The 13,102-nt window shown below is 41.0% G+C and overlaps 1 protein-coding gene across 1 annotated transcript in view; it reads right to left on the reverse strand.

The window, feature by feature from the left end:
• Nucleotides 1-1,384: 1,384 nt before the first annotated feature.
• Nucleotides 1,385-13,102, reverse strand: part of SLC9A8 (solute carrier family 9 member A8) — a 409,071-nt gene continuing 397,353 nt past the window's right edge. Inside the window, exons 15-16 of the mRNA XM_078651847.1 lie at nt 7,121-7,267; nt 1,385-2,168 (exon numbers count right to left, since the gene is read on the reverse strand). Coding sequence (XP_078507973.1) covers nt 2,061-2,168; nt 7,121-7,267 — 255 coding nt within the window. The 3' untranslated portion in view covers nt 1,385-2,060. The remainder of the gene's footprint in view (nt 2,169-7,120; nt 7,268-13,102) is intronic.

Genomic DNA, 13,102 nt, shown 5'->3' on the forward strand with positions numbered 1-13,102 from the left:
ATTTTCCTACGTGGGTCCCACAATTTCTGTTATAAGTCAGTGTTCCTCATTTTTTCCACGTAATGAGAAAATACAATATTTTCTGAATGTCTTCTACATATCGGGAAATGTTTTGTACTTCACGTCTTTTAAAAAATATATATATATTTGCACTATCATTTTTCACATGTTTTGACTTGTGTGAGCATCTTTTGTGCGAGGGAGCCACCAACAAAGCTGTGGAAGCATGTTGTATAGCTTATCAACAAGTGATCTACTTTAACTTTACACAAATCTTTAGTTAGTTTATTTTTAGATGCAATGTAGATATTGCACGGGCAGGTGACAGTCCGTGATTGTGTCACTATATATGGGATAAAGTACCACTCGCCATACGTGATAAGGATATTGGAAGTCACTGAGGAGTTCCATGACCGAAGGCAGAGTTTCTTCATATGGTTATGGAGCTACTTGGTGACTTGTAAAATCCTTATAATGTACAGCAGGGGGTACGTTATTCTTGGTAATAATCTTTTTAACAAACCACAAAAAATCTTGGTGCATAGCTCTGGCATATGAATGAGAGAGTATGCTTGCAAAGATAAATAAAAATAGAATTCCTCATTCAAAATTAAAGACACGAACAAAAGTGTTAGATGTCTGATGCAAAAATATATTAGAATAAGTGTAGGAGGTTGGTGTAGGAGCTCGGAATATGTAGAAACATAAAGGAACATTTGAACTTTTCTATAATTACTTAAGGAGTGCAAAAAATCATGTTGCCATGAAATATCTCCTTTCTGCTTGTCACTGTGCAGGTAGAAACACATAGTAAAAGATATAAAAGTCAGGCTTCCTTTTTTGAACAGCAGCTTTAATTATCCTCTGTGACCTCACTCTGGCTCTGTCAGCAGGCACTTTCACTTCCAAAATTAACTGTGAAAAGTTATTGTAGTTCACCGGCTAGTCATTTCTTTATAACAGGCAACTGGGGGTGTTACAAGCTGCTTATCATAAAGAATGTAGTGACCACTTTTTACACAGGGATTGCAGAATGTTATGTATTCTGAAATCACCTAGTAAGAATTCAAACTCAGTCATGAAGTTCTTCTTAGTAAGGAAGAAAAAAGTTGGTATCGGTATTCAGAATGGTCACATGCCCTCTCAACAGTACACCAAAACGGAATACTCAGAGTGAAAAAGAATAAGTATTGCAAGAGTTGACTGTTTTGAGTTCTATTAGAGTTATGAAGCTTGCAGGAACCACAAACTTAAAAACAACACCAACATGCCTGATAAAAAAAAGAGAAATGGATCATCTGCTGGTATAGAGTAAATATGAAAAGTTGAAATATAAATAACAATCAGAATAATTTATCCACTGAAATAAACTGATCTGAAAAGCTTGATTATTCACTCTCATTTAGGTAGCGACAGAGCAGAAGTACATGCAAAACAATGTAAACAAATATCTTTGAAAAATATGTTGCATATCTCATTTCCACTGAAACAAAACAATTTAACTTCATAAAAGGCAACAATTTTCCAATATTCCCGCATTAACACCCAGACCACTTAGCTCGTCAGCATTGGGTGGTTAAATATTTTCACATTCAAAGTGTCCTCTCATTTCAAGTATTAAGATAATTAACATAATGAAAATGCTTTCAACTGCTGGTGTAATAAAACGTTTAACACTAAGATATAATTTTATACCAACAAAAGCCTCTTCAACCTGCACTGTGTCAAGGTACGACAGTCATAGTGTAACACATACAGGCAGTGATGCAGACCATTTAAAAATTTAATCTGCAATTTTATCAAAAAGAGGGATATGTTTTGTGAGCAGACTGGAAGGAGCTTCATTTGAGAAGCTGTGAAAGAAATAAAAAAAATAAGGCTTTATAATGAATTTTGGCTGTGTCTCTGTATATGTGTGTGTGATATCCTCCACCAGAAGGCTGTTAGCTGTCTCTGATACTTTTGCCTTCGGTACCAGGGTAAAAGTTTTCACAAGAAAATTCCTGAAACATTTAAGAAAAAAGTGCTTCATGCGATCACAAAACAACTTTGGCCCATGGCTACAACAGCTCTGTCTCGTCATCTTCAGATCCCGATGGTCCTTGCCGAACCTCCTCATACCACTTATTGGTTAGGCTTTTCATTTGAATCCTTCCATGATGTAGATCCTGAAGCAGAAAGTTACAAAAATTAAAGAAGGAACATTGTTAGCAGCACAGATCGTTGAAACCAGTTAAACAGAAAAAAATAGTTGTGGCAAATCCATTAAATTCTCTTAGCAATGTGTGGTATTAGTAATATCCGCTTTAATCAATCAAGGCGCAAATACATTTAATTTATCTGACTTTATCAATTAGTTTTTAGTAGCAGAAGCAGTATTTGAACTTGTAAAGGGTGTGTATACCACTAGGATGTCCTCTGGACTTAATCCAAGCTTCAATATTGGAAAGAGAGAGGGAAAAAATAACAGTGCTCAGCAAATAGTCATTTTGAGAAGTTTGGAATTGTTGATAGATCTATTTACGTTGACTATAAGCTTTGTTTTGTTGCTTGGTATGATAAGTACCCATCATCTTAATGTCTGTTTCACAATACGAACAGTGTCAGTGTAAAGTCTGGCATAAGAGATTCTCGTGGAGCTGGTGAGTGTTAGTTGCTGAATTTGATGATTAGCAGTAGTCGGCCAAAACATGTTGTATAGCTTATCAACAAGTGATCTACTTTAACTTTACACAAATCTTTAGTTAGTTTATTTTTGGATGCAATGTAGATATTGCACGGGCAGGTGACAGTCCGTGATTGTGTCACTATATATGGGATAAAGTACCACTCGCCATACGTGATAAGGATATTGGAAGTCACTGAGGAGTTCCATGACCGAAGGCAGAGTTTCTTCATATGGTTATGGAGCTACTTGGTGACTTGTAAAATCCTTATAATGTACAGCAGGGGGTACGTTATTCTTGGTAATAATCTTTTCAACACAAACCACAAAAAATCTTGGTGCATAGCTCTGGCATATGAATGAGAGAGTATGCTTGCAAAGATAAATAAAAATAGAATTCCTCATTCAAAATTAAAGACACGAACAAAAGTGTTAGATATCTGATGCAAAAATATATTAGAATAAGTGTAGGAGGTTGGTGTAGGAGCTCGGAATATGTAGAAACATAAAGGAACATTTGAACTTTTCTATAATTACTTAAGGAGTGCAAAAAATCATGTTGCCATGAAATATCTCCTTTCTGCTTGTCACTATGCAGGTAGAAACACATAGTAAAAGATATAAAAGTCAGGCTTCCTATTTTGAACGGTAACTGCAAACACAACAATGATGGACAGAATGTGGATCAATGTCACACATTCACCCCAGTCCAAAGATCTGGGCCCAAATCCATCGTTTTTCCACTCCACACCACCCTGGGTTAGACAATGGCGATATGCAAATCAGCGCTGACCCTGTGCCCCATGGGAACAGTCCAGTCCGAACTACAAAAGCCATGTCCTTCCCAGAACGGAAACAAGCATCCGAGGACCGGCCCGGTTTCGAGGTAACACCTCTCTTCAGCCCGGCTAGCTTGATTCCAGTGGTGTGGAGTGCCTGGGACTCACGTCTGAGCATCCCCAGTACACTTAGAGCGGTAACTGCAAACACAACAATGATGGACAGAATGTGGATCAATGTCACACATTCACCCCAGTCCAAAGATCTGGGCCCAAATCCATCGTTTTTCCACTCCACACCACCCTGGGTTAGACAATGGCGATATGCAAATCAGCGCTGACCCTGTGCCCCATGGGAACAGTCCAGTCCAAACTACAAAAGCCATGTCCTTCCCAGAACGGAAACAAGCATCCGAGGACCGGCCCGGTTTCGAGGTAACACCTCTCTTCAGCCCGGCTAGCTTGATTCCAGTGGTGTGGAGTGCCTGGGACTCACGTCTGAGCATCCCCAGTACACTTAGAGCGGTAACTGCAAACACAACAATGATGGACAGAATGTGGATCAATGTCACACATTCACCCCAGTCCAAAGATCTGGGCCCAAATCCATCGTTTTTCCACTCCACACCACCCTGGGTTAGACAATGGCGATATGCAAATCAGCGCTGACCCTGTGCCCCATGGGAACAGTCCAGTCCGAACTACAAAAGCCATGTCCTTCCCAGAACGGAAACAAGCATCCGAGGACCGGCCCGGTTTCGAGGTAACACCTCTCTTCAGCCCGGCTAGCTTGATTCCAGTGGTGTGGAGTGCCTGGGACTCACGTCTGAGCATCCCCAGTACACTTAGAGCGGTAACTGCAAACACAACAATGATGGACAGAATGTGGATCAATGTCACACATTCACCCCAGTCCAAAGATCTGGGCCCAAATCCATCGTTTTTCCACTCCACACCACCCTGGGTTAGACAATGGCGATATGCAAATCAGCGCTGACCCTGTGCCCCATGGGAACAGTCCAGTCCGAACTACAAAAGCCATGTCCTTCCCAGAACGGAAACAAGCATCCGAGGACCGGCCCGGTTTCGAGGTAACACCTCTCTTCAGCCCGGCTAGCTTGATTCCAGTGGTGTGGAGTGCCTGGGACTCACGTCTGAGCATCCCCAGTACACTTAGAGCGGTAACTGCAAACACAACAATGATGGACAGAATGTGGATCAATGTCACACATTCACCCCAGTCCAAAGATCTGGGCCCAAATCCATCGTTTTTCCACTCCACACCACCCTGGGTTAGACAATGGCGATATGCAAATCAGCGCTGACCCTGTGCCCCATGGGAACAGTCCAGTCCGAACTACAAAAGCCATGTCCTTCCCAGAACGGAAACAAGCATCCGAGGACCGGCCCGGTTTCGAGGTAACACCTCTCTTCAGCCCGGCTAGCTTGATTCCAGTGGTGTGGAGTGCCTGGGACTCACGTCTGAGCATCCCCAGTACACTTAGAGCGGTAACTGCAAACACAACAATGATGGACAGAATGTGGATCAATGTCACACATTCACCCCAGTCCAAAGATCTGGGCCCAAATCCATCGTTTTTCCACTCCACACCACCCTGGGTTAGACAATGGCGATATGCAAATCAGCGCTGACCCTGTGCCCCATGGGAACAGTCCAGTTCGAACTACAAAAGCCATGTCCTTCCCAGAACGGAAACAAGCATCCGAGAACCGGCCCGGTTTCGAGGTAACACCTCTCTTCAGCCCGGCTAGCTTGATTCCAGTGGTGTGGAGTGCCTGGGACTCACGTCTGAGCATCCCCAGTACACTTAGAGCGATAACTGCAAACACAACAATGATGGACAGAATGTGGATCAATGTCACACATTCACCCCAGTCCAAAGATCTGGGCCCAAATCCATCGTTTTTCCACTCCACACCACCCTGGGTTAGACAATGGCGATATGCAAATCAGCGCTGACCCTGTGCCCCATGGGAACAGTCCAGTCCGAACTACAAAAGCCATGTCCTTCCCAGAACGGAAACAAGCATCCGAGGACCGGCCCGGTTTCGAGGTAACACCTCTCTTCAGCCCGGCTAGCTTGAACAGCAGCTTTAATTATCCTCTGTGACCTCACTCTGGCTCTGTCAACAGGCACTTTCACTTCCAAACTTAACTGTGATAAGTTATTGTAGTTCACCGGCTAGTCATTTCTTTATAACAGGCAACTGGGGGTGTTACAAGCTGCTTATCATAAAGAATGTAGTGACCACTTTTTACACAGGGATTGCAGAATGTTATGTATTCTGAAATCACCTAGTAAGAATTCAAACTCAGTCATGAAGTTCTTCTTAGTAAGGAAGAAAAAGGTTGGTATCGGTATTCATATAGAATAAAGAGAATTTCCTGTCAAATGTATGTCTACGGCTTTTGGTACATGGATTGCAAAACACTTAATTAAGCTCAATTGCACTTGAGTTCGTGAACAAGGTTGTGATATGGATAACTGAATCAAAAAGAAGACATGTTTAGAAAGCTGGCATCCCCAAAAAATAAGAGCGGTGTGCATGCGTATATACATTTATTTACAGCAAGGGAGGCAGTGAATGCAGTCTTGTGGCTGGTAAGAAAGGAAGGGTGGTTATTAGTGAGGCATTCAACTTATTTTTCTTCTTTAATGCAGTTTGCTTTTGTCACGTCATAGGCAAAAGTTGATAGCCCACATTTCTGGACACCTTCGGTAAGACAAAAGTTTACAACTAACAAATCTTTTATAGACCTGTCGCCAAATATGTGAATAAAAACAGCTTTGCAAATATAAAAACCATATGAGCTGGATCTTGAGCACTCAAAAGGGCCAGATGTATGAAGCCTTTTTCCCGTTCGCAAACGGGCCGATTCTCAGAATCGGCCCGTTTGCGAACGGGAAACAGCCTTTTGGATGTATCATCCCAAAAGGCCCTTGCAAAATAGGTAATCACAAAATTTGCGATTCCCTATTTTGCGAATGCATTTAAGGAATCGCAAATTGTGATTCCTTAAATGCAATTCTGGAAGCACCCTAGTTGTTCGAGTTTGCCTTAGGAAATCACAAAATTACGAATTCCTTGAAAAATACACTTTTTTAGCATTTTTCAAAGTGCCATGTGGCGTACATACATGTCCCTAGGGCATGTATGTGTGCCACATGTGCACACATGCATGTTTCAGGGGTACAACAGGGAATCCTTCTGGCACCATTGAAATTGCATTCGCAATTTGCGAGTACCTATTGGGTACTCGCAAATTGCTTATGTCTTTCCATTCATTCCTATGGGCCTCTAGGCCTGTAGGAATGAATGGGAAGGTATTACTTCATTGCGAATCGCATTTTGCGATTTGCAATTAAGATATCTGTAGGAATCACAATTATTATTGCGAAACCTGCACACATTGCATTTTGCGAGTCCTTAATAGCGAATGGCTTAAATTCGCTATTAAGAACTCGCAAACTGCAAAGATGATACAACTGCCCCAAAGTACTTTCGATATTGAAGCACGTGTTCTTCAAAAATTGCATTCCAAAGGAACCTACCTAAATGGTTGGGAGATCTGAATACCATAAGGAGCATTAGACAGAATGGAACGTAATCTTACATATACATTCTATACTTCTCTGCAAAATGAAGAACCTACCTCTTGGGTGAGCCGCCTCGTGAAGAAGGGGTTCAGATATCTGGCATCCAACCACATAAATCCTTTCAGATCCTGTCGCTTGATGAACTGGGCTTCATACTCCTCCTCCGTGAGTTCAGACAAATGTTCGGATTCAATGGTATTTCCCTATAAAATATTCAAACTTTATCAATGAGCTGCTTTATGAAACATGTACTATTCCTCAATTTCACAGTTGTAATAGAGACCTGTTGTGAAACTCAGAATTCAACAATGTACAAAATAGGCACTTATCCATAGATTGAAAGACTCTCTTGAGGTAAACCTCGAAGCATAAAATGCAATTAAAACACAAACATGAGCAAATCCAAAATGATGGTATTGGCGGCCAGCCCTGGCTTTGCCAATGTTTTTAAAAAATATTTTTGTGAATCTTTACCACAAAAACATTTTTAAAAATGGATGACTGGGCATGCACATGCAAAGGCAGCCATATATATTTTCTTAATTACGTTTTAGAGCAACATTCAAAGATTGCTGCACACATGCAGGCATCTTTGAATGCATTTTGGAATAAAGTTTTAAAAAACATCCCAAGATAGCCACATATACTTTTATGCATGCATGAGCAAACGTGGGCATGCCAACTTGAAATGGCTTAAAAGTCAATTCACATACATGGCGAGACAAGCAGCGCACGTGGGGAAGCAGTGCACTGTACTCAGTGGCGAGGACCGAGCAGCAGTATATGGAGAGCTGTCTGGACCTTGTAAAGTTTAAAATAAGTTAACAAAAAAAAAAGAAACGTGCAAAAAAATTAAAGTACACAATGACCACAAGTCCCTGCCACTGAACGGGACCTTTTTCTTTGTTACTGACAACTTTGTGCTTCAGTGGAATGCCGTCACTCATAGAGTAGGAAACCAATAGCAGAGGTGGTTGACTCATTGATCATTGTTGTATGGTTTGGTGAGCAGAAGCAAATTGTGAATTACAGTTGAGAAGGCCAATGAATGAATGGGGCTGGCTGAAACTGTATAAGAAGCTGTATGATGTATTTTGTATAAAATCAAATAGTCTTGGCTAATGCCAGACATAAGAAGATACAAACAGTGGCATGGACTGTTGGAAAAAGGATCTTGAGCAAGACCGTAATTAAAAAAATAAACTTTTGTCAATATTCTTTTTCTGTTAATACCTCACTGTTCACTAATTATTCACTCTCCAAATATAAATTGTATGGTCGGATGTTGTAAATGGAATGCATGGTTTATGCAAAGTCTTAAGAGCTGAGAGTTTACCCCTCGTGCGGATGCCTTTTGTGCTTTAATTGGAGCAGTGTGTGCTTAAGCCTTAATAAAGTTTTACCACAAAATAGAAATGGGTCCTCTTTTCCCATATGTTGTGGCAACATGTAGGAAAAGATACACTGAGTTTGACGTTGCCAGGGAGGAGGCCCGGGAAAATAGCCAAGTGTGGTGCCAGAATGTGTATTGTTACAACAATGGCACCAACAAAAGGTTTGTTGCAAAAGATTGCTCTCTTTCCAACATTCAGAAACAGGCTGAGTTGAAAACATTTCAATGTCTTCACCACAGTTTTTGCAACAGTTTAAATGGTGGTAAATATGTTAAGGTTTGTAGTTTCCACATCCTTGGAGTTTGTGAGGGAAAGTAGTATGAAACCCGTGGATGAAACCAGAAAGCTATGAATTTCTGAAAACTTGATACAATTCTGAATTTAGTAAAATGTCATCTGCGCAGATTGCGCAAGGTTTTTACAAAGAAACAAATCGCTGCATTAAAACAGTAGTGAAAATAAATTGAAAATTATAAACATAAATGGCAAGATTTTCACTTATAGTTTCTTGCACTGAAGGCTGGTGGATAAAAGATATATACTAGTACACCTGTTTGACTCGTCCGGTCACAGGTATATACAGGTTTTGTCAGTTGTCGAAATAATCTGCAATACCCAGAGGCATAAACTAATCTGCAATTTACGATGATTTTTCATTGTGTAACAACTACCTTTTTGCACAGGGGAAAAAAACATGAATAAACAAGCATTGGCAAAGCCAAGAGGTGTGGCCTTGGCAAGTATCTAAGCATTCAATGTTTTTATTTATTTCCTGACAACATATGCAATATTCAAAAAATATTTCGCAAATATATAAAAAAAAATATAAAAATATAGGCATGACCTAACAGTCCAGGCACAACAGTCAAAGCAGTAAAGTTAACTCCTTTTCAGACACATATCAGGAAATATGCCATTACTCACAGTGCAAGGCAGCTACCTGCTCAAAACCAAGCATTCCTGTATATATGTAAGTATTTTTAATATGAGTGTTTTAAAAAATAAAAGGCTGTAAAAACAGCTAAAGCGGTCTCTAGGTGAGACCAAATAAAATGGCTATGAAGAAAGGCTACTCATTTTCGTAATGCACGAAAGAGTCTGAGTTTGGGTATATGTGTTATTCGTTGCACTTCAGATTAGGGGTAATCCATTATGCCATACTATTTTGAGAGTGTTTTTTTGTGCACACTGACTAACAATTGGAAACCAAAAATAGAGAGACATGCAATAACAATGGAACCCCAGGTGTGTGGGCAGGCCTACTGAATAGGACAGGAAAGCCATGTGAAGAGATGAAATGATGATTGCCTGACCCCATTTCTTTTTATCCAGAATGTACTCACTTGCAATGCTATATAGCGAGGCCTGAACCTGATGGGTATCAGAGTATTTTACATAAGAACAGTTCCAAATCACTAGAACCTTTATTACAGTACATTTTTCTGAAAATAAGTTACATGTTACAAGGAAACAAAATAGGCAGTTTGCTTTCTGTATTTTGGGCCAAATGTGGGCTGGGAACTGTAGGATAAGGACGCAGACACAAGCCTTGCAAAAATCAAACGATGGTTTAAATCACATTATTGTCTCACATTTATGTAAGGCTAAGTTACAGCAACTGCAAGGAATAACCACATTCCTCACTCACTTCTCCTGATACCAAAACTGAAACCCACTTGTTTAGGGAGGTCTTTAGACTGAGTCAGGAAAAGGAGTGTCGAAACATCAAGAATTTTGATTCAAACTTACATTTATTCTTGGGATGGGTGTAGCTGCTTTACCTGGGCATGGAGTCGGCCAAAGCCCATGGACAATTAACCCCAGGCATTTCTGAAAACTAGATATCTTGTAGAATGCAGGGTGGTGAGGCTTGCATGGATCTCACTACTTTTTCTTCCCAGAATGCCATGCGAACGCCAAACGTATTGCATTCATGTGAGGTAAAGATTTGAAATCTGCAGGGCACAACACAATTCCTACCACAGGGGAATCATATTCGTCTGTGTGGGTGAACCTAAGGCCCTGGGCATGGTATTCCCAAAAAGTACACAGGATATATCAAGGACTTTTCTATGAACCTAATTTGATTATTCAGATATATCGAACAGTGATAATTGGAGATAGGTCGTCCGGCACCAAGAAAACACTACCAGTCCCAGACAATTCTGAAAAATGGAGACCAAGAGGAATTCAGAGTGTGTGGCTTGTGTGGATCCCAATTAGTTTTCTTTTTTCATCAGAATTTCCTGCAAGCATCATAGATATGCCTAAAAGCAACCACTCCCCTCTCATTGTTCATGGGAGATGATTGCAATATTTTGGCCAGGTAGTCAACAGGCACCAGGGAAGTGATTCCAACCCCTGACATTTCGGAAAAGCACAGACTAGAGGAATCCACAATGACGTGACCCACAAGGATCCCAGTGCGTCAATGTATGTCACTGTAAACAAAGAAATAACGTAAATTACCACAATAGGAAAAATTAAACGTACAAAAATAATTCTGCCTGAAGATAAAAGTGTAGCACTGCCTTTTAAAAAGAAAGCAGAATATGCTACTGGTACATTTACATTGGAAAAGAGTGGGGATTGATTCTACCAAGAACTCTAGATGCTGCCCTATCTCATAACTCTCAGAAAAGAGTCTATCAAGCAGTTTCATTTTGAATAAGAGGATCAAAAAGGTTGTGATAGAACCACTATTCATAACTATATTCTGGAGCGGAGCGCGAGTACTATTGTTAATTATTTGAGCCCTTGTTGGAGGTAAGTCTACTTAAAAGTATATTTTTCTTATCTATCACAGTTGTCGGTCTCTCTTTCTCCCTCTCTCTTAAACTCAAATTGTAGAATAGAATAACAAGCTCACGCCAACCTCACAGGTGCATATCCTAAGGTATCCATCTGGAGATCTTGTGAGAGCACATCTTCAGATCCATAACATCTTCCTTTGAGGTAATTGAAAAATGTGGAAGAATTCGATGCAAAAATTGGATAAGCACCTCCCTCTTCTGGAGTCCATGAGGTGACACCTATTTGAAGGAGCATGTCCATGTCATCTTCAAATGTAGGTAAGAAGAAGTCTCTGGAGATTGACCGTACCTCAACATCGATCTAAAGCATATCAATCTTCCTGACGGTGAGCTATAGAAAGTATTAACATTGAGATCTTACTGGTTGACCAGGAGCAGTTGTTACTATGACATTTTGCTTACTCTAAGCAGGTGTCTGACCGGGACCTTTGGGGCAAAACGTATTGCAAATCAAATATTTTGTGAGAAGACAGTGCATCGTAGAGTGACGAAATGTATAGTTGAATAAATTGTTATAAATTGTAGTGGCACTATGTACAGTACAGCGGAGTGGTGTGTCGGAGTGTGTTGGAAAGGGTCATAGAATGGAGTAGAGTGTTGCACAACGGGGTATGGGTATAGAGAGTTGTGCAGTGTAGGGGCACAGAGTGGAGCACAGTGTTGTATAACGGCAAAGTGTAGTAGAGTCTTGCAGAGTAGAGTGGAGTACATTCTGGTACATTGGGGTGTAGAGTTGAGTGTTGTACAGTGCCATAGAGCAGATAGAGTGTTGAGCAGGAGAGTGGCATTGTATAGAGTGGAGATGCTGTTCTAGAGTACAGAGGCATGGAATCGAATACAGTGGAGTGGTGTAGAATACAATGGAGTAAATGTTGTAGCGTGGTGTGGTATGTGGTTAGTGGATTGGACTGCTGAATGTTGGACAGAGTGGTAAAATGGAGTAGAGTACAGTGTCAGAGTGAATTAAAGTGTTGTACAGTGGAGTGGGGTCGAGTAGAATGCAGTACAGGATGATACAGTGTAGTGGGATAGACTGTCGTACAGTTGAGCGGCACAGAGTAGCGTACAGTAGAGTGCCATAGAGTCCAGTAGTGGAGTAGTATCTGATAAAAAAGTATATTAACTGGATGGAAGTGGCGTAAAGGGAGTGCAGTGGCGTAGATTGGAGTGGCATACAGTGAAGTGAGGTACAGCAGAGTGGCATACAGTACAATAGCGTACAGTGAGTGTGGTAGAGTGTAGTAGCGTAGAGTAGAATAGCGTTTAGTGGAGTGGCGAGAGTGGAGCTGGGTACAGTGGAACAGCATAGAGTGGAGTAGTGTAGAGTGAACTAGTATACAGTGCAGTGGGGTAGACTAGAGTGGCAGAGTGGCGTGGCAGATTAGAATGGAGTAGAATACCGTATATTAGAGTGATGCAGAGTGGCACAGAAGAACAAGTTACTTACCTTCGGTAACAATATATCTGTAAGAAACATTAGTTATTTATAGATTCCTTACCTTAGAATTACCCCCAGGCATCAGACTAGATCAGGAAAGTTTTTCGTCAGCAGTACCTCTGCACATCGGAAGGTGGCGTCAGTCGGCTCCGCGTTCGTCGTTGACATCGTGTCGCCGGGATGACTTCACTGTAGCTACTTAGACGCTGACATCAGTTCTATACATTACTTTACGCGCCAGAAACGCATAGCCATGCAAGACACTGACCACTGGTGCACAAAACTAGGGCCCTGAAATGATGACCTTAATCCTAGAAATCAGTTTGCAGAACGGGGAGGATGGGTGGGGTGGTAACAAATCTATAACTAACTAATGTGTCTTACAGATATATC

Source organism: Lissotriton helveticus, chromosome 7, assembly GCF_964261635.1.
Source record: "Lissotriton helveticus chromosome 7, aLisHel1.1, whole genome shotgun sequence".
NCBI lineage: Eukaryota > Metazoa > Chordata > Amphibia > Caudata > Salamandridae > Lissotriton > Lissotriton helveticus.